General features: G+C 44.0%; 2 protein-coding genes and 1 pseudogene across 3 annotated transcripts in view; 1 reads left to right on the top strand and 2 right to left on the bottom strand.

Moving 5' to 3' along the window:
- LIAS (lipoic acid synthetase) overlaps positions 1-17,716 on the bottom strand; it is a 939,974-nt gene that overhangs the window by 833,436 nt on the left and 88,822 nt on the right. The gene's annotated exons all lie outside the window — the stretch shown is intronic.
- The window catches only part of SMIM14 (small integral membrane protein 14), a 40,960-nt gene that overhangs the window by 11,865 nt on the left and 11,379 nt on the right, over positions 1-17,716 (top strand). The window contains exon 2 of one of the 2 annotated variants that reach the window (XM_049790199.1): positions 11,055-11,144. In XM_049790199.1, the coding sequence (XP_049646156.1) occupies positions 11,070-11,144 (75 nt within the window). In that variant the 5' untranslated portion in view covers positions 11,055-11,069. Of the gene's footprint in view, positions 1-11,033; positions 11,145-17,716 lie in introns of both variants that reach the window. The other variant, XM_049790198.1, reaches the window with a different exon arrangement.
- LOC126033222 (uncharacterized) lies at positions 411-505 on the bottom strand (annotated as a pseudogene).

The raw sequence follows: 17,716 nt of genomic DNA, 5'->3' as shown, positions 1-17,716 counted from the left end.
AGGTTAACTCCTGGCTTTGCATTCTGGGTTACTCCTGATGAGCTTGGGAGGTATTGTGTGGCATCAAATCCTGGTCAGCTAGCTGTATGTGAAGCTAACACCCTGCCTCTGGCTGTACTATTGCTTTAGCCCCAGACTCTGTCACTTTTCTACATTCCCATTTCTCTGGTCAGAAAACAGATATCTTGCCAACTATCCACCTTTTTTTTTTGGTTTTTGGGTCACACCTGGCAGCACTCAGGGGTTACTTCTGGCTCTGTGCTCAGAAATCGCTTCTGACAGACTCGGGAGAGGGAGACCATATTGGATGCCGGGATTCAAACCACCATCTGTCCTGGATCGGCTGTGTGCAAGGCAAACGCCTACTACAGTGCTATCTCTCGTGCCCTCATCTTTATTTTATTTTTTTTTTAAATATGGAATGCTTCACAAATTTGCGTGTTGTTCTTGCGCAGGGGCCATGCTAATCTTTATTTTTTAAAAACTATTACTTCGGGGGCCGGAGAGATAGCATGGAGGTAAGGCGTTTGCCTTTCATGCAGAAGGTCATCAGTTCGAATCCAGCTTCCCATATGGTCCCCCGTGCCTGCCAGGAGCAATTTCTGAGCATGGAAGCTAGGAGTTTACCCTGAGCACTGCCGGGTGTGACCCAAAACCACAAAACAAACAAACAAACAAAAAACAAAACTACACAGGCTGGAGTGATAGCACAGTAGTAGGGCATTTGCTTTGCATGCTGCCAACCCAGGATGAACCCAAGTTCCATCCTTGGTGTCCCATATGGTACCCCAAGCATGCCAGGAGCAATTTCTAAGCACAGAGCCAAAAGTAATCACTTTTAGTGCCACCAGGTATGACCCAAAAACAAACAAAAAAGTGTATTACTTTAGGGTGGCCGGAGTGATAGCACAACATCGTGGCTGACCTAGGTTTGATCCCCGGAATCCCATAGGACCCCCCCCCTAAGCCTGCCAGGAGTAATTTCAGATCTCAAGAGCTGGGAGTAACCCTTGAGCGCTGCCAGATGTGACCCCCAAACCAACAAACAAATCTATTTAAACACTGTGTTTTACATAGTTGTTCATAATACATTTGTTTCTGGCATTCCATTTCCAACACCAATCCCACCACCCCGTAACATTACCTTCACCATTGTGTCCAGTTTCCTGCCAACCTCCAAGAATGCCCCTGTGCAGGCACAAAATGATCTACTTTATAGCTTGTTTCAACTATGGTAGTGGAATTATTGAAAAAAAATCTTTCAGTAAAAGAACATTTGTGAAAGTTGTTATATCACACGAGGGCCATCGGGGTCAGTAAGTCATTGTCTGAGGGTTTGTTGCTAAACTAGCATTCTGTGTTAAGGTGCAAATAAAGCACTTTAACCCCTGTATTTACTACCACTTGGACCCCTGAACATTTAGATTCTTCAAAGCACTAACTTCTCTTCGTCTTAGCTTCAGCATAGTGTTTAACCAATAATGATGGACTGATTTGAACTTGAGTCTGCATTCTTTCCTTACCCACTTCCCATGAGAGAGGTAGGAATGCAGCTTAAGAGGAAATGGTCTTCATAAAAAGTAGTCATTGGAAGTCAGTTGCTTTTAAGTTGTTTTTGTCTGGGTGAAACTGATTCGCTAGCATGATATGGTCGGATCTGACAGCTGTGGAATGAATGAATCCTGGTCAGGTATTTACATTGTGACTTCCTGTCCATTGTCGTCACGGGCAAACTGCTCACTTATCAGAAATTGCTTTCTTCTCTTTTTCGGGGCACACAGTCAGTGGGGCTCCTGGCTCTTTGGAAGTCCCTCCCAGCAGTGTTCAGGGGACCAAGCATGCAGGGATTGAACCTGGGTTTCTTACTTGTGAAGCATACACCTTGGTGCATGGAACTATCTTTCTGGCCCTGTTTTCATTATAAAACAGCAAACAGTTTTCCAACTTTCACTTTGCCAGAAGGGAGGTTGGTTTGATGTGAAAGTAATTAGTAAAGCTACAGGCAGATAAGTATTATTTGGTGTGGCTGGATGTTTGTCTTGTTCTGTTTTGGGGCCAACAGTACATCCAATAGCACTCAGGCCTTACTCCAGGCAGTGCTAGGGGACCAGATAGGATGCTGGGCATCCAAATCTGGGTGTGCAAAGTAAATGCTCTACCTGCTGTACTACTATACTGTGGCCTGAGGCATGGCAGTTTATAACTGAGACTCTTCTGATAGTAGAATAAAGCAAAAGATGTAATCCCAGTTACTTATTATAATACTATGTTAGCATGTAGCATTACTGAAGTTGAATTGAGAGACAAATATTTGTTGCCCTGTTTAATATGAAAGATACAGTTCAGGACTGTCTGCTCATTGGAAGATGAGTTTTCGAACTGGTGCCTGGGGAAAAACTAATGTCTGGAGTGAGGACTCAAGGGCTGAACACTTGCATGTGGAGGCCCATTCAGTTTCTGACACCACCAGTGGTCACCCTCAACTATCAACCTGTTCAGAGATGGGAACAGCCTCCAAGCATCATCTGGTATGATCCCCAAACAGATCCCATTAAAGCTCTAGGTAAAAGAGTGGGGTCACGGAACTATTTTTATTATTTATTCTCTGGCCCTTCATTTTTTTTAATTTATAAGCCACACCTGAAAATGCTTGGAATTAACTCCTGGTTCTGCTCTCAGGAATCAATCCTGGCATTACTCAGGGAACCATATGGGATGCTGGGATCAAAGCTAGCTTGACTGCATGCAAGGCAAATGCCATGTCCACTGTACTCTCTCCAGTCCCTGAACTGTTTTCAGAAAAGAAAAATCTTTTTTTTTTTTTTTTTTGGGTTTTTGGGCCACACCCGGAGGTGCTCAGGGGTTACTCCTGGCTGTCTGCTCAGAAGTAGCTCCTGGCAGGCACGGGGGACCATATGGGACACCGGGATTCGAACCAACCACCATTGGTCCTGGATCGGCTGCTTGCAAGGCAAACACCGCTGTGCTATCTCTCCGGGCCCAGAAAAGAAAAATCTTAATTCATATTATGACTGAAACTCAACTATGAACAGCATTGGAATTATATATCTCATAGTGATTCACCGGGGTGGTGATGCAGCATTAGGGCGTTTTCCTTGCGCACGGCTGACCGAGGACAGATCACGGTTTGATTCCTGGGCATCCCATGTGGTCCCCCAAGCCAGAAACTATTTCTGAGCGCATAGCCAGGAGTAACCCCTGTGTCACCAGCTATGCACCCCCCCAAAAAAAAAGTGACTCTTAAAGCTTTTATTCTCATTCTGGAGAAGTCCATGTTTTCTCTTGAACACATATTTCTCTTTCTCTCTTTTCCACATCTTTCCTTAGAGAGCTAGCTCCATTCAAAAAAAGCTACCTTGATTCACTTAAAAAAAGAGAAAGAAATTCTTTTTTTTTTTTGGGGGGGGGTTTGGGCCATACTCAGTAACGCTCAGCGGTTACTCCAGGCTATGCGCTCGGAAGTTGTTTGGGGGACCATATGGGACGCCAGGGGATCGAACCGCGGTCCGTCCTAGCCTAGCACTGGCAAGGCAGACACCTTACTTCTAGCGCCACCACCCCGGCCTCCCCCCTAATTTTTTTTTGGCTTTTTGGGGTCACACCCTGCAGCACTCAGGGGTTACTCCTGGCTTCATGCTCAGAAATCGCCCCTGGCAGGCTCAGGGGACCATATGGACTGCCAGAATTCGAACCACCGTCCTTATGCATGAAAGGCAAACGCCTTACCTCCATGCTATCTCTCAGGCTCCCAAAGGATATATATATTTTTTTTTTGAGAAAAAAAATTTTTTTTTTTTTTTTTTTGGTTTTTGGTTTTTGGGTCACACCCGGTGGTGCTCAGGGGTTCCTCCTGGCTGTCTGCTCAGAAATAGCTCCTGGCAGGCACAGGGGACCATATGGGACACCGGGATTCGAACCAACCACCTTTGGTCCTGGATTGGCTGCTTGCAAGGCAAACACCACTGTGCTATCTCTCCCGGGCCCGAGAAAGAAATTCTTAAACGTGAGTTAATACCTTTGTGACATTAACTAGGAAAAAGAATTAAAGTAGACTGGAAATGTGTGTGCTAGTGTCTTGGAAGATCCTTAATCCATTTCCAGCAAGTTTCTGGTGTACTTATTCTTGGTTTTACTGTTTGGGGGTTTGAATAAGAATGGAAGTTTTTTAGACAAAAATGCAAAACTCAGAATGTTCTTCTTAGTTCCCCATTTCATTGACCACCAGCATTTCTATTTTCTGCTACATAAAAAAAATACCCTGCGAAGTTGTTACTTTGTAATTTGCTTTTTCTCCACCATTCCCCTACCCTATTTTGGGAGCCATACCTCAGGGTGCTCAGGGCTTACTCCTGGCGGGGCTTGAGAGCACCATATGTGGAACTAGAATAGAACCAGATCAACTCTGTGAAAATCTAGATCCTTACCTTTTACCCTTTACTATCTCTCTGGTCCTGCTTTTTTTTTTTTTTTAATGAGTTTCTGGGCCACTCCTGGCAATGCTCAGGGGCATCTCCCAGGCTACTACTCCTGTAGTGTGTCTCCTTGGGGTGCTTGAGGGACTGCGGTGCTAGGGATCTGACCTATGCCTCTTGCTTTTAAAAAATGCTCATGGGGGGCTGGAGCAATAGCACAGTGGTAGGACATTTGCCTTGCACATGGCCAACCCCGAATGGACCCCAGTTCAATCCCCGGCATCCTATATGGTCCCCTGAGCCTGCCAGGAGTGACTTCTGGTATGACCCAGAAATCAATTAAAAACACACACACAAAGAAAGTACTTTCTGGGGCCAGAGAGATAGCATGGAGGTAAGGCGTTTGCCTTTCATGCAGAAGGACGGTGATTCGAATCCCGGTATCCCATATGGTCCCCTGCCTGCCAGGGGCGATTTCTGAGCATAGTGCCAGGTGTGACCCCCCAAAAAAAGAAAGTACTTTCAAGAAGTTTTTTTTTTTTTTTTTTTTTTGGGCCCGGAGAGATAGCACAGCGGTGTTTGCCTTGCAAGCAGCCGATCCAGGACCAAAGGTGGTTGGTTCGAATCCCGGTGTCCCATATGGTCCCCCGTGCCTGCCAGGAGCTATTTCTGAGCAGACAGCCAGGAGTAACCCCTGAGCACCGCCGGGTGTGACCCAAAAACCAAAAATAAATAAATAAATAAATAAAGTAGTTTATTTTTGGGGCTGGAGAGATAGCATGGAGGTAGCGCATTTGCCTTGCATGCAGGACAGTGGTTCAAATCCCGGCATTCGTCCCCCGAGCCTGCCAGGAGTGATTTCTGAGCATACAGCCAGAAGTAACCCCTGAGCACTGCCAGGTGTGACCCCCCCCCAAAAAAAAATTTATTTTTCCAAAGAATGAATCTTGTCTATAAGCAGGTAGTTTCTCAGACCTAATCCTAGAAAACACACATAGTGAATTGCCAAGTTCTACTTTTTTACTTTTTCCAAAGTTTTGGACAGGCATTTTGTGACACTCTTCAGAGGTGAAATAAGGTCTAGCATGAGCAGGAGTATTGAAAGTTTTTAACCGTAGACTAAATTGGTTAACGCACTGGAAATTTCCTTCAACTCGTATAGAAATAGGGTGACTCAAATGACTTATTATAGATAAACTGTACTAGCAAATGTTTGCTAATTGTAGCATCGGATCTCGGGGATGTGAGAAATTGCTTTTGCCTTCTTGGCAGAGTTATTTCCATACTTCTTTAGGCTAGGGTTGTTTGGGAATGGATGGTTTGAAAACTATAAAGATGTATACTTGTCTTGTCCTTTAGACTCCCCTATAAAATCACTTGTAATAATTTATACCTCCTTTAAGGTTGCTGCTATAAGTCTGATAGGAATGTGTTATATGTTGTTAAACAAGAGAAAAACTAAAAATTCCCGAAAGTAGAGTGGGATGGAAATGCCCTCAAATCTGTTCATTTGTCTTTAGTCATTCCTGTCTTGCTCTCAGGGATCGCTCCTAGTGGGTTTAGGGGAACCATATTGGGTACCAGTTTGGAACCTGGGTCATCTACATGCATGACAAGTGCCTTATCCATTGTACTATCACTATGCTTCCTGTACAAGAATATATTTTAAAATCTAATTTGAGGGCCAGAGAGGTATCACAATGGGCAATGCATATTCTTTGCATGTAGGAGGCTCAAGTTAGATCCCAGATTCTCAACACTTTGTGGTTCCCTGAGCATGCTGGTACTAACAGTGAGCACAGAGCCAGGAGTAGCTCTCACTAGCCTCACCTGGTATGGTCCAATGTTTTTATTTCTATTTGACTTTCATGAAATATACTGATGCAGGAGGAAAACAAAAAACATTCTCAAGAGACCAGCAAATCCTGACTGTCATACTTAAGTACTGACAGCCATTTTTGCAGACAGAACTGTGACTAAGCCAGCTTCCTGCCCACAAGAAGCTGTTTGACTTCAGGGGCTGGGAAGTAGGGTGGAATCTAATTTTGCTAAGGAAATTATTTATTTAAAAGGTCTTAAAATAGCCCTATTCTCAGTGGTCACATGTATCTTTGTGGGCTTTTCTTTTTTTTTTTGGTTTTTGGTTTTTGGGTCATACCTGGTGGTGGCACTCAGGGGTTACACCTGGCTCTGAGCTCAGAAATTGCTCCTGGCCGGCTCAGGGATGCCGGGAATCAAAACAGAATCTGTCCGGGATTGGACGTGTGCAAGGCAAATACCCTACTGGTGTGCTATTGCTTTGGCCTCTTTCAAATGTTTGCATTGTGGTTGTTAGGGTTTTGTTTTTTTTTTTCCTGTCTTTTGGGCCACAGTGCTTAGGAGTTACTCCTGGTTTTGTGCTCAGGGATCACTCCTGGCAGGCTCCGGGCACCCTGTGTGATGTTGGGGATCAAACCTGGGTCAGCCACATGCAAGGCAAATGCCCACCTGTGCTATCCTTCCAGCCCCTCTACATGTATTTCTTTGTGAGGCATGGTGGTGGGTGGTTTGAAACTTTTTTTGTTTTTTTTGTTTTTTTTTTTTTTTTTGGTTTTTGGGCCACACCCGGTAACGCTCAGGGGTTACTCCTGGCTATGTGCTCAGAAGTTGCTCCTGGCTTGGGGGACCATATGGGACACCGGGGGATCGAACCGCAGTCCGTCCAAGGCTAGCGCAGGCAAGGCAGGCACCTTACCTTTAGCGCCACCGCCCGGCCCTGAAACTTTTTTTTTTTTTGAGGGGGGGACCACTTCCAGTGATGCTCAGGGGTTGCTTCTAGCTATGTGCTCAGAAATCGCTCCTGGCTTGGGGACCATTTGGGATACTGGGGGATCAAACCATGGTCTGTCCTAGGCTAGCATGGATAAGGCAGACACTTTACAACTTGCGCCTTCACTCCAGCCCCTGCTTGAAATATTTTCAATCATTTTATGTTTTAGAGATGAGCTTGGTTTAAATTATTTTAAGATTTTATTAAAGAACTATGGTTCACAAAGTTATTGATAGTTGAGTTTTAGGCATACAGTATTTCAGCACCAGTCCTACTACCAGTGCCATCATCTCTCATTACCAGTGCTCTCATATTGTCATTCTACCCACCCTTCCACTACCCCCTGCCTGCCACCTTGATAGGCATGTGACAAAGTTCAGTGGTTGCCGCTTAGACTAGATGTCATGCTTTTAGTGTTGTTGAGTCTGTGCTTTGGATATATATGGCTGTACCACTTTCCCACATCTCGAACATAACTGAAACCAACACCTCAAGGATAGTTTTCACAATGATCAAAACTGGTTGCTAGGCTGAGTGATGGTATATTAGGTAGGACACTTGCCTTGCATAAACCTGACCCAGTCTTGTCTTTTGTTTTGTTTTGGTTTGGTTTGGTTTTTGGGTCACACCCTGCAGCGCTCAGGGGTTATTCCTGGCTCTATGCTCAGAAATCGCTCCTGGCAGGCTTGGGGGACCATATGGGATGCCGGGATTTGAACCACCATCCATCTGCATGCAAGGCAAAACGCCTTACCTCCATGCTATCTCTATCTCTCTGAGCACAGCAATGAGTAAGCCTTGAGTACTGCTGGGTGTGGCCCCCTAAAAACAATCAACCAAAGAAAACTGGTTTCTCTCTTAGAGTCTCTCTAGTTCTTTATTATCACTTCTGTGTTCAGATGCTGCAGCCTTGGTTGGACATCTTCATATTTGACTTTATTTATTTTATTTTTTGAACATCCCCCTTTACCAGTGCTACCTTCCTACCACCAGTGATCCCTGTCTTGCAGTGATCCCTGTCTTCCACCTCCCCCACTACGTGCCTGTATTCAAAACAGGCATTCTATTTCTCTCACTCACTACCATTGTCATGATAGTTGTCAGTGTAGTTATTTCTCTAACTGCCCTCACCACTCTTTGTGGTAAGCTTCATATCATGGGCCAGTCCTTCCCACCCTCATCTATTGTCTTTGGGAATTATTAACATAGTCTTTTCTTTTTCTTTTTTTTTTTCTTTTTTTTTTTTTTTTTTTTTTTTGTGTGTGGTTTTTGGGTCACACCCGGCAGTGCTCAGGGGTTACTCCTGGCTCCATGCTCAGAAATTGCTCCTGGCAGGCACGGGGGACCATATGGGACACCGGGATTTGAACCGATGACCTTCTGCATGAAAGGCAAACGCCTTACCTCCATGCTATCTCTCCGGGCCCCGTCTTTTATTTTTCTTAAATCCCATAGATGAGTGAGACTATTCTGTGTTTCTTTCTCTCCCTCTGACTTATTTCACTAAGCATAACAGTTTCCATGTCCATCCATATATAGGAATATTTCATGAGTTCATTTTTTTCTGATGGCTGCATAGTATTCCATTGTATATATGTACCACACTTTCTTTAGCCGCTCATTTGTTGTCAGGCATCTGGATTGTTCCTGATTCTGGCTATTGTAAATAGCGCTGCAATGAATATAGGTGTGCAGAAGGTGTTTTTGTGTTGCATTGTTGTGTTCCTAAGGTATATTTGACTTTACTTTAAAACTCTTGGTCAACTGGCCTGGGGAGAGTACTCGGGGGTTACTTCTGGCTCTGCACTCAGAAATCGCTCTTGGCAGGCTTGGGGTATCATATGGGATACCAGGGATCGAACCTGAGTTTGTCCTGGGTCGGCTGTATGCAAGGCAATTGCCCTATTGCTATGCTATCACTCCAACCCCTCCGTGACCACTTCTGAATATTTAGATTCTCTATTTTCCCTAGAAACCGTTTGAAAATAGTAGACAAATAGGCTTCCAAGGGTAAGCTTTTATATACAACATTTAGGGGTGGTTCATATTTGCTTTCAGGGTTTTCTTTGTTGGCCATATACAGTGAGTCTCTAATATCATGGCTTATCAGTTTTTTAAAACTCTATGTGGAGGGCCACAGTGTTGGTACAGCAGGCTGTTGCTTGCCTTACACACAGCTGACCCAGGTTTGATCCTTGGCACCCCATATGATCCACCAAGCATCAGAAGTAATACCTGACGCCCCTCATATATATTTGGATCCTGGTGGTGGTGTTCTCAGTGCTGGGGCTTGAGCTCATGGCCTAACACCTCAACACAGACACTTTATTTTTTTATTTTTTTATTTTATTTTATTTTATTTTTTTGGTCTTTTGGTTTTTGGTTTTTGGGTCACACCCGGCGGTGCTCAGGGGTTACTCCTGGCTGTCTGCTCAGAAATAGCTCCTGGCAGGCACGGGGGACCATATGGGACGCCGGGATTCAAACCAACCACCTTTGGTCCTGGATCGGCTGCTTGCAAGGCAAACGCCACTGTGCTATCTCTTCGGGCCCTCACAGGCACTTTATTAAGTGTCATTTCTGGGCCCAAAGAGCTAATCTTTGGCACAGGTCTTAGGATCTTATATATCACATGATTCTCTGATCACTGCTGGTTATGGCCCCAAAAGAAAGCAAAAAAGCTCTAGAGGGGCAGAGTGATAGAATAGCAGATAGGGTACTTGCTTGCCTTACATGTTGATGACCCAAGTTTGATCTCCAACATCCCATATGCTCCCCCAAACACCTTCAAGAGTGCTCCCTGAGTGCAGAGCCTACCTCTGAGCATGGCCCCAAAACAAAACTATACATAGCTCAAGGATCTGGTCTTTTAGTCCTTTATATGTGCAACATAATCAATTTTTCAGAAGTATTACAATTATCCTATTTTTATATTTTATATTTTATTATATTTTATTCTCATGCTTATTATATCATATATTCTATCATAGTTTACATTCTGTTGAAATCATGGGTCAGTTTATGGTTTGTTTTATTATTTTTTAAAACTTTATTTATTGGGGCCGGAGAGGTAGCATGGAGGTAAGGTGTTTGCCTTTCATGCAGAAGGACAGTGGTTCGAATCCGGCATCCTATATGGTCCCCGTGCCTGCCAGGGGCGATTTCTGAGCATCAAGCCAGGAGTAACCCCTGAGCACTGCTGGGTCTGACCCAAAAACCAAAAAAACAAACAAAAAACTTTATTTATTACTTGATTGATTTGTTGTTGGGCCACACCCAACCATGCTCAGGGGTTGCTCCTGGCTCTGCACTCAGAAATCGCCCCTGGCAGGCTGGGGGACCATATGGGTGACGGTAATGGAACCTGGTCCCTCCCAGGTTGGCCACATGCAAGGTAAACACCCTACCACTATGCTATCTCTCCAGCCCAAGTTTATGGTTTATTTATGGTTATTCTATTGTAACCCATTGCTCTAGTTGACTATTTTTAGTTTTCCCCATTTTCATCCATCCATTTTTTGTGATGCTTAAGACTGAACTCAAGACTGAACTTAGTGAGGCAAGACCTGAGCCTTTGTCAGCCTTTGGTCTGGTAATCTTTATCTCGCCACATCTTGTTCCTTTCTTCCCCCATCCCCCAGCATGGCCAGGAGTACTGAGTACTGCCGTACTGCCATGTGTACCAAAACTTAGTGACTGACAGGCAGGCATGAATCTATAGCACATGAGGTTTTCACAGTCAGGGCAGAGTAACTGGATGCACTCTTACAATGTTTTTCCCTTCCTCCTAGATCTGAGCAGTCGACGTTCACTCAAGCTGGATAATCATGGCAGAAGGTGGATTCGATCCCTGTGAATGTATTTGCTCTCATGAACATGCGATGCGAAGGCTGATCAATCTGGTGAGATGAACAGGATGATCCTATTGAGAACTTTTCTGTGGGAATGTTGGTTACTGGGACATTGCATTTGAGGATTTGAGGGTCACAAAAAATTGCTTCAGCAGTTGAGATTCCACGATGATGTAAACTGTCATGGCTAAAATGCTTGCTGGTAAATTTTTTTAAGATTAAAAAAAATCACTTTATTTAAACACTGTGATTTACATAATATAGGTTTTTTTTTTTTTTGTAGTTACAAAGTTGCCCGTAATTAGTGAGTTTCAATTATACAGTGTACACAACACCCTTCACTAGTGCTCATTCCCTGCCACTAATGTCCCCAGTTTCCCTCCTGTCCTTCCCTCTGCCTGCCTCCCCCCCCCCCTCTCTCTCTCACTGTGGTTTGCAATATTATTACTAAGGCACATCATTCATATTTTTTGGTTTTGTTTTTAGGTCACATCCAGTGACACTTAGGCGTTATTTCTGGCTATGCACTCAGAAATCATTCCTGACTTGGGGGACTATATGGGACGCTGGGGTATTGAACTGTGGTTTGCAAGGCAAACACCCTACTACTTGCGCCACCACTCCGGCCCCTTGCTAGTAATTCTTATTGAGAGAGAAAGGACATTTTGCTTCCTTTCCTTTTATTTAGTTACTTTTGGATTTTGGGATCACTTTTTTTTTTTTTTTTTTTTTTTTTTGGTTTTTGGGTCATACCCAGCAGCACTCAGGGATCACTCCTGGCTCTACGCTCAGAAACTGCTCCTGGTAGGCTCAGGGGACTATATGGGATGCTGGGATTCGAACCACCGTCCTTCTACATGCTCTCCATGCTTCTCCATGCTATCTCTCCAGCCCCTTCTGATTACTCTTAATGGTGATTGGGGAACCATATGTGATGCTGGGAATTAAATTCCTAGCAAGGTCTCTACCCGTATTACTATCTCTCCAGCACCCTTAATGGCAGATTTATATAGAGGAGATTTTATCATCATGGGTAGGGATCAACCTTGTATGACCTTTCCTTTTCTGTATTAATGCAGACAATATTTAACTACGTGGGGTGTATTCAGTTGTATATACAATAGATCAATAATAATAAGTACAATCTTTGCTCAAAAGCTTGAATTATTGGTAGTCAATGGGAAGTTTGTTGTTTTTTCTTTTTGGTTTTTGGGTCACACCGGCAGCACTCAGGGGTTTCTCCTGGCTCCACGCTCAGAAATCGCTCCTGGCAGACTCAGGGGACCATATGGGATGCCGGGATTTGAACCAATGACCTTCTAGAAGCATGCAAGGCAAATACCTTACCTCCATGCTATATCTCCCCTGTTTTTTTTGTTTTTTTTTTTTTTTGTTTGTTTGTTTGTTTTGGTTTTTGGGTCACACCTTGCAGCGCTCAGGGGTTACTCCTGGCTCTATGCTCAGAAATCGCTCCTGGCAGGCTCAGGGGACCATATGGGATGCCGGGATTCGAACCACTATTCTTCAGCATATATATATATGTATATAAATATAATTTATAATTATATATATAATTTGTTTTGGTTTGGTTTGGGGGGCCACACCTAGTGGCGCTTAGGGGGTTACTCCTGGCTGTATGCTCAGAAATCGCTCCTGGCTTGTTTGGGGGATCATATAGGTTGCCAGGGGATTGAACCGCAGTCCATCCTAGGTTGGCACATGCAAGGCAGACGCCTTATGTCCTTCGCCACCACTGGTTAGTGCCTACATGGAGGTTTTGGTACTCAGCTGTGCAGTGACATTTTGCCATTAGCAGCATAAGAAGTATAAACCTGATTTCTTTTGTGTGTGTGTGTGTGTTTTGGGGTCATACCTGGTAGTGCTCAGGGGTTACTCCTGGCTCCATGCTCAGAAATTGCCCCTGGCAGGCACGGGAGACCATATAGGATGCCGGGATTCAAACCACCGTCCTTCTGCATGAAAGGCAAACAACCTTACCTCCATCCTAAACCAGATTTCTTAGTGTATTGTCTGCATACGGACTTTAAAGCAGTATCTCATCTCTTCCTGAAAATGGTGTGTTTTACTTCTTTTGCTTTGGGGACCACACCTAGCAGTGGTGGTGGTGGACTCCTAGCTCTCTGCAAATGCTAGAGTTCCAGAATGCAGAGCTGTGTGCTGCAGCCTTTTGAGCTATTTCCCAGACCATTGTGTTTTAGATGATACATTATAAACTGTTTAAATCCTGGCTGGTTCTAGTGCAATACAAAGAATGCCCATCTTGGGGTGCTAGTGGCAAAGGTTTCCTCCCTCTCTGGGCACGGGTCCTTCCCTGTGGTTTTAGTTCAGCACTGAGGTATGCAGGTGATGAGTTGCTTTAAATGTCTTTGCACTTTTCCTGGTATATGGCTGTTTTTATCTGAAGAACTTTCAGAAATCTCTAAAGAACAAACCACAAAGGAAGGATTGTCTTGACTGTTACCAGTACTCTTTATTCTTACTCTCATCCAGACTGTGGTCCTTCTGGCTTTGTTTCTTTCTTTTGTGTCTTCTTCCTGCATCCTGCTGGTTGATACCTAATCTTTTTTTTATTTAAAGCCACACACAGATAGGAAAGGAAAATGTTGGGACCGGAGAGATAGCACAGTGGTAGGGCATTTGCCTTGCATGCAGCTGATTTGAACAGATGGTGGTTCAGATCCCGGCATCCCATATGGTCCCCTGAGTGCCAGGTATGACTCAAAAACCAAAAAAAAAAAAAAAAAAAAAAGAAATTACTCCTGGTAGTGCTCATCATGAGATGCCTGGGATCAAACCCAGGTCTACAGCGTACAAGAAAAATGCTATACCCTTTTTGCTATTGCTCTGGCCCCTGTTTATGCAGTTTTCACTGTTTCACATATTTCACATATAATTCACATATTTCTTTTCTTTTTTTTTGTTTTTGGGCCACACCCAGTGACATTCAGGGATCACTCCTGGCTATGCGCTCAGAAAACACTCCTGGTTCGGGGGACATTTGGGGCGCCAGGGGATCAAACTGTGGTCTGTCCGAGGATAGCGCTTGCAAAGCAAAGTCTCTACCACTGTGCTATCTCCCTAGCTCCTGTTTCACATATTTCAATGGCTCCCCCATTGAATATCTTTTTTTTTTCTTTTGGTTTTTGGGCCACACCCGGTGGTGCTCAGGGGTTACTCCTGGCTGTCTGCTCAGAAATAGCTCCTGGCAGGCATGGGGGACCATATGGGACACCGGGATTCGAGCCAACCACCTTAGGTCCTGGATCGGCCGCTGTGCTATCTCTCCGGGGGGCCCCCCATTGAATATCTTAATGGCCCTCTGGCCCCCCTGTTGAGAAGTGTGGCTCTCCAATTTTAGTGTTTTATTGGTTGACTAGAAGAGAGGTTAGAGGAAAGTCTGCAGTGAGCCTGGGAGGTGGCTTGGGGGTCAAACTCATGGCTCTCCTTATCCCCAGCTCTGCTGTATCTGGGATAGAGCCAGGGTTAACCTTGCCAAGGTAAATACCTTAACCCTTGCCCTATCTCTCCAGTTGTTTTGGATTTTTAAAGTTCCTGTTCCTTAAGCCATAAACATGGCTTAGAGGCCCTGCCAGGAGCGATTCCTGAACACAGAGCCAGGAGTAATATCCTTAAGCATTAATATGTGGCCACAAAAAAAAAAAAAAGAAAGAAAGAAAGAAAAGAAAAGAAAAAAAAAAAGAAAAAGGCTTGTAGAGTCTCCATTTCCAGTGAAGCTGTTTCCAGAACTGTTCTGATTTCACCTGATTTCACCATCTTCTCCTTCCTTACCTTTCTCCTGCTTCCCCTTGACTGCCTGTTTTTTGGTGTATAGTTTCCATTAATAGTAGGAGTTCCAGAAGAAGAGGCGTATTGAGAAATATGAACTTGGGGTATTTATTTTTCTCACTTGTAATATTAGATTTGGGAAGCAGATAATCCTTTTGTTTTCTGGTAGTGGCAGATGGGGGTTGGAAAACGCTTTATTTCATCACTTTATGAAAACATTGTGACCAAAACTTGTTTCCTATACAAAGCAAGTATCCTACCCACAGTATTATCTCTCTGCCCCTAAATTATATTCATTTGGTTGTGTGTATTCCTCAGGAATCAAATAACCCTAAACACAGAAGCAGGAGGAGCGTCCTTGAACATAGCAGGTTCACCCCTCATTCCCCCAAAAAGAAACACAAAATAGGGCCAGAGAGATAGCATGGAGGTAAGGTGTTTCCTTGCATGCAGAAGGAAGGTGGTTCGAATCCCGACATCCCATATGGTCCCCTGTGCCTGCCAGGGGTGATTTCTGAGCATGGAGCCAGATGTAACCCCTGAGCGCTGCCGGGTGTGACCCAAAAACCAAAAAAAAAAAAAAAACACACACACACACACACACACACACACACACACACACACAAAATATAGGAACACAAAAACGTAATACAGAAATCCCTTCCACACACCTGTATTCACTGCAGTGCTATTTACAGTAGCCAGACTCTGGAAACAACCAAGATGCCCTTCAACAAATGAATGGCTAAAGAAACTGGGGGCCGGGCGGTGGCGCAAGAGGTAAAGTGCCTGTCTTGCCTGCGCTAGCCTTGGACGGACCACAGTTCGATCCCCCGGCATCCCATATGGTCCCCCAAGCCAAGCCAGGAGCAACTTCTGAGCGCATAGCCAGGAGTAACCCCTGAGTGTTACCGGGTGTGGCCCAAAAACCAAAAAAAAAAAAAAGAAAGAAACTGTGTTACATATACGCAGTGGAATTTTATGCAGCTGTCAGGAGAAATGAAGTCATGAAATTTTTCTATACATGAATGTACATGGAAACTGTTATGCTGAGTGAAATAAGCCAGAGGGAAAGAAAGAGAACAGAATAATCTTACTGATCTATGGGTTTTAAGGAAAATAAAAGACATTATTGTTATGATCCCCAGAGATGAGGGACAAAAGGACCAGCTCATGATATGAAGCTTACCACAAAGAGTGGTGAGTGCAGTTAGAAAAATAACTATACTAACAACTATCAAGACAATGAGTAGGAAAAGTAGAATGCCAGTCTTGAATGCAGGTAGCAGGTTGGGGAGGAAGGTGGTAGGAATGTTGCATTTGTGAGGGGGGTGTTATTTGTATGACTAAAACCAAACTGCAATCATGTTTGTAATCATGGTGTTTTAAAAATGAAATTAAAGGGCCCGGAGGGATAGCACAGCGGTGTTTGCCTTGCAAGCAGCCAATCCAGGACCAAAGGTGGTTGGTTCGAATCCCGGTGTCCCACATGGTCCCCCGTGCCTGCCAGGAGCTATTTCTGAGCAGACAGCCAGGAGTCACCCCTGAGCACCGCCGGGTGTGGCCCAAAAACCAAAAAAAAAAAAAATAGAAAAGAAATAAAAAAAAATATTTCACAATCTAGCAGCACACACAAAAATTATAATATTCCTTGTCAAGGAGACATTGGGTTCGATGCATTAATAAAGACATTATTTTTTTGGGGGGGAAAGGCAGAGCAGTGGCGCAAGCAGTAGGGCATTTGCCTTGCATGCGCTAGCCTAGGATGGACCACGGTTTGATCTCCTGGCATTCCATATGGTCCCCCAAGCCAGGAGGGATTTCTGAGCGCATAGCCAGGAGTAACCACTGAGTGTCACCAGGTGTGACCCAAAAAGCAAAAAATAAATAAAAATAAAAAATAAGGAAACAGCATTTTCCTACTTATTGCCCCTGCTCAGACATCCTATAACATTACCAACTTGACTCACTTGGCCACGGCAATTCATATTTATTCTATATCCAGTGTATTTGTTTTCTGTAGATTATCAAAATGAATGTTCCTAAGAGAATGACATCAAAATTGTACTTTTATCTTCCCAGTAGCCAAACATTCCATGGTTGATTTTTGGTTCAATGAAGTTATTAAATTCAAAATCAAGGTATTTTATTAGGGTTACTATGTCAGTATATGCACGATTGGGGAAAGTGTATATGTAACAGGCAAAAGCAGCACCATCTGTATTTTTTTCTTTTCTGTTTTCCTTTTTGGACCACACTCGACAATATTCAGGATTTACTCCTGGCTCTATTTAGGAATTACTAGTGGCCATGCTTGAAGGGCCATATGGGATACTTCACCTGCTAGTCCTTATTGTTTCATTTTTCTTTAAAATTTCCCGATTGGGAAACCAGAGAAGTAGCATAGCAGTAGGGTGTTTGTCTTGAACCCGACAAAAAAAAAAATTTCCCTATTGGGCCAGAAAGGCAGCTCAACAGGCTACACAGGTAATATCCCTGGCACCACATACAGGCCTCTGAGCACAGTGGGGAGAAGACCACTGCCAGATATGTGCTCCTCCTCAAGTAATTTTCCTCCTGGCAATGTTTATTTAAATTTAAAGTTTGCAGGCATTAGAGAGAGCACAGTTGGCACTTTTCTTGAACTCAGTCAACCCAGTTCAATACTAAGGACTCCATATGATTTCTGTAAATCTGTGAGGAGTAATCCCTGAACACAAAGCCAGTATTAAGTTCTGAACACCACCAGAACCAAAACAACAACCAAACTTTCATTGGTTGAATAACATATGACTGAAAAATATAATTGACAGTGT

Source organism: Suncus etruscus, chromosome 16, assembly GCF_024139225.1.
Source record: "Suncus etruscus isolate mSunEtr1 chromosome 16, mSunEtr1.pri.cur, whole genome shotgun sequence".
NCBI classification, from domain to species: domain Eukaryota; kingdom Metazoa; phylum Chordata; class Mammalia; order Eulipotyphla; family Soricidae; genus Suncus; species Suncus etruscus.
Note: the sequence above shows the minus strand (reverse complement) of the source record. Positions and strands in the feature narration are given on the sequence as shown.